General features: G+C 62.1%; 1 protein-coding gene across 1 annotated transcript in view; it reads left to right on the top strand.

The window, feature by feature from the left end:
- PTPRN2 (protein tyrosine phosphatase receptor type N2) overlaps nt 1-3,957 on the top strand; it is a 555,617-nt gene that overhangs the window by 170,132 nt on the left and 381,528 nt on the right. Inside the window, exons 7-9 of the mRNA XM_040259938.1 lie at nt 387-602; nt 1,840-1,880; nt 2,965-3,314. Coding sequence (XP_040115872.1) covers nt 387-602; nt 1,840-1,880; nt 2,965-3,314 — 607 coding nt within the window. The remainder of the gene's footprint in view (nt 1-386; nt 603-1,839; nt 1,881-2,964; nt 3,315-3,957) is intronic.

Below are 3,957 nucleotides of genomic sequence, written 5' to 3'. Positions count from 1 at the left end.
GGTGTGGGGTTGGTGCTGGTCGCTGGTCCTGGGGGTCTGTGGGGTTGCCATTCCTCCGCCCCTCCCTCTCAGGCCCTGTCTCACCTCTGCTCCCCGATGCTGTGCCTGCGCGCCAGGGTTCTCTCTGTCCTGCCGATCCCGGTCCTTCCCGCGGTCTGCCCACAGACTCACTGGCCCTTGTTCCCCATCAGTCTGCGGGCGGCCTGTCCAGGGAGCTCTAGGCTTCAGATGCCCTGCTCTGCCCCTGTAGAACTTCTGCTCAGGGGTTCCTGCTCCCACTTTATGGCTGTGTGCACCGTCCACCCGCCTGCTCCTTGGACAGCTTCACCTCCTCCTCCTAATGATGCCCTTGCTTCCATGTGTCTCCCTTTTGCGTGTCTGTCTAGAAGCTCGTGTTCAGATGCTGCTGAAGGACCTGCGGAAGCGCCCGGCCGGTGTGGAGGGTCTGAGTGCCCTGGACGTGGACGAGGTGGCCCACGCCCTTGCGAGCGCGATGCCGAGTGGGGGCATGGCCGGGGTGCCAGGCACGGCCGGGAGGAACGGTGGACTCGGAGCGGAGGTCAACGGCGCAGGGGCCGCCCTGCACAGAGACCGGGTGCCAGGTGAGCTCACACGTGTGTGCGCCCAGGCACGCAGCCACAGGCTCGCCACACGGTGCTGCCTGCTTGCTGCTGGGAAATGGGTCTGCAGTGACGACTTTGGTCCGTGTGACCCTGCCTCTGGACGCTCTCCTAACGGCTGAGCTTGCAGGGTAGGAATGTTGGAGGGTGGGCTGCGCTCTGGCGAGGGAGGGGAGGCGCCTCCGTGCAGGGGCAGGGCTGATGGAAGCGCTTTGTGTGGGGTTTGTAAGTGAAAGTTAGAGTCAGAGACTCCAATGGTCAAGTGAAAGGGTCTGTACGAGGCTCACACCCGCCTCCGAGGGGCTCCAGTGAGAACGCAGAGACCTTCACACCACAGCGCACACACATCCTTCTCACACACTCACCCGCATGCAGTCACACACACTCACCATATACACACTCACACAACCCACATCACACACTCATACACAGGTACACTCACACACATAGACGCACACACTCACCCAGTCTCACACACTCGCATACATGCATGCACAGAGACACTCCCTCACTCACCCCCAGCACACACACACAGACACATACACAAACACCCAGCAGCTCACGCACATGCACGCAGACTCCCACACTCACGCTCACTCACACACACAGACAGCAGCCTGGCCCTTGGGGGTGGAGGGCTGACCCGGCAGTCTCGTCTCCCTGTCTGGTCTGTTTTCAGGGTCAGGCAGTGACCCTGACCCCTGGGCAGTGCCCTGCACACAGCGGGCCCCAGGAGGAGCCGGAGGGGGCGCAGGGCCCCCTCTCGTGGGGGGATGGGCTCAGCTGGTGCAGGAGAGGATGCCCACCGCTGTCTGGAGGAGGTGATCTTGGGCGACGGTCCCTGTGCTGGGCTGGGGGTTCTTGGGGCCGGCCGCCCGAGGAGCGGTGCTGCTGTGTCTGTGGAGAGACGGCCACCGCAGAGAAGTACCGCAGCTGAAGGCGCCTCGAGCTGACACGACTGGGCCCGCACTCTGCGTCTCTCCTGTGACTGCTCTCTGCCCCGGCCCAGCGGCTCTCCCCACTCTGAGTGGACGTGAAGGAGCAACGTGGCTCCCTGGACCTGGTGTTGCAGCCCCTCAGCGGCCACCCCTGTGCCGTGGAGCTTACGGAGGGCACACCGTCCCTGGTCTGTCAGGGCGTCGGGCCGCGGTCCTCACACCGCAGAAGGACCCTGGCGTCCGCCCCGGCGTGCGGTGACCTCGTGCTGTGTCTTCCACAGAGAGCAGACTGCGAGACAGCGACGGGGGACTCTACCAGGAGGTGAGGCCCGCCGGCGAGCTCAGGCCCCTGCAGCGCGAGCTGCGTCGCCCGCCTTCTCATCCGTGGTTCAGGAACATAGGGGAAATATGAAAACTCTTTCAGGAAAAAGAAAACCCCTCATAATCTCAAACTTGAGAGAAATCAAGAAGAGTACACACAAAATTGTATGTATTTTAATATATACTGCTGTCTGTTTTCAGATTAGATGCTAATGTATATCCATTGTAGGAGTATGGAAAATGGTCAATCCAGGCAGCACATTAATATCCCTTAGAACTTCCTCACCCGGGGAGATGGGGGGTCAAGTCACGTGACAGCACCGCACGCCTGCCTTGTGCTGTCGAGGCCGCCCCACGTGTGCCGGTCACCGGGGTCCCTTTAATGGATACCAGCAGCCTCTGGATCCTTCCGACCTGTGCTGTCCACGTGGCAGCCGCCAGGCACACGGGGCTGTGTGGATTCGAATCCACTAAAATTAAGTAAATAAAAACTCAGGTCCCCAGCAGGGCAGCTCCTGGTAGACGGGGGGTTGTGGGGGGCTTCCATCATGGCCAGGTTTCCACGGCAGTGCTGGTCAGGAGGGTCTGGGAAAGGCTGGACGTGGGCAACACCTACCCACTGAGGGGCCTGTCCTCCTGCTGAAGAGCCTTTGCTGGCCTGTCGTCGTCTCATGGACGCAGGAAATCTGTTCACAGTAAGGGCAGCGCTGTGGCTCTAGACACTCTGTTCTGTGGGTGGGAAGGAAGACCGTCTGGGAGCGCTTCTCCGCAGGTCGTGTTAGCAGATCCTAGCTCGGTGCCTGAACACCAGTGGGGAAGAAAACACCGACGATTGTTCCAAACGTCCGTCAGAAACAGCGTGGAGGGAGGTGTGGGGTCTGGGGACACGGTTCCTAATTCCAGTTGCAGGGGACTAGGCCAGTGGAGCTTGGGGTCTCCAGACAAGATGCACACGGCCAGACCCTAATTCTGCCCGCTGTGGACCCCAGGCCCACATACACCAGCACCCCATGCCCTGAGCATCCAAAACGGACAGTCTGTCTGCTGCTCAGGGCACGTTCCCATGCTGGTTTCCTTTCTGCCAGGTGAACCGTCTGGGCATCCAACTGGGGGACCTCCTGCAGGGCCCTGGGTCTCCATTCCTGCCTGCAGCCCCCCGTCTCACTGAGCCCTTCAAGACGGAGAGCAAGAAAGGGGATGATGCCGAGGCCTCGCTGTCTTCGGAGGAAGAGCGCGCGGGCGTGGAGAACGTGCGGAGCCAGACCTACTCCAAGGAGCTGCTGCAGAGGCCACTGCAGGCGAGGCCTAGCCTGGGCACAGCCCCCCAGGAGGACCTGCACCTCGGGGCTGGCGCACAGGAACCCCCCGGCCCAGACCTGCGGCTGCAAGTCCAGCCCCCCGAGGAGGAGTATGGTTACATCGTGATGGAAAATGAGTGAGTGGGCGGTTCCATCTCTCGTGGGCGTGATCTGGCGCTGCAGGCCAGGGACTGCCCTCGCTTTTCCATGCTCACCTGGAGGCGGCCCCCGCTCCTGCAGTGCAGGAGAACGGTCAGCAGTCAGCCCGTCCCCTGGACCCATGTTCTGGGCGGGGACCCCGAGCTTGAGGTCAGTCCTCCACTAACCAGCCCGACAAAGCCCTGAGGCTCCCTGGCCCTGTCCTCCCGCCCCGCTGTAGCTCAGAGTGAGGGGCGCCTGTGGGGCTGGAAGCCCAGCAGGGTGGGTGGGCCTGGGGTGCCCAGGGCAGCGGGCAGGGTGGGGGCTGTGCTGAATGCTGGCTCCACACCCAGGAAGCTCCAGAAGCTTTACACGACCACATCCCACGGTATGCGTTGCCCTTCAGGGGAAAGACACGCCTCAGGGCACTGATGTCCTGTCCTCACCTTAGTTCTGATGGGAGCCTGACATGGGACAGGGTGCAGCATCGCGTGCCCGCTGGGCAGTGGGGTCGGGCCTGTCCTCAGCCCCATCACCGATGAGTCTGACATGCACGCCGTGGTTTGTAACTGTGCTTTCTTCAAGGGATGGAGGCAGTGTGTCCCAGGGGAAGCATGTCTGTCTGTCTGCGTGCACAGGCGC

This window comes from Oryx dammah, unplaced genomic scaffold (genome assembly GCF_014754425.2).
Source record: "Oryx dammah isolate SB20612 unplaced genomic scaffold, SCBI_Odam_1.1 HiC_scaffold_18, whole genome shotgun sequence".
Lineage (NCBI taxonomy): Eukaryota > Metazoa > Chordata > Mammalia > Artiodactyla > Bovidae > Oryx > Oryx dammah.
Note: the sequence above shows the minus strand (reverse complement) of the source record. Positions and strands in the feature narration are given on the sequence as shown.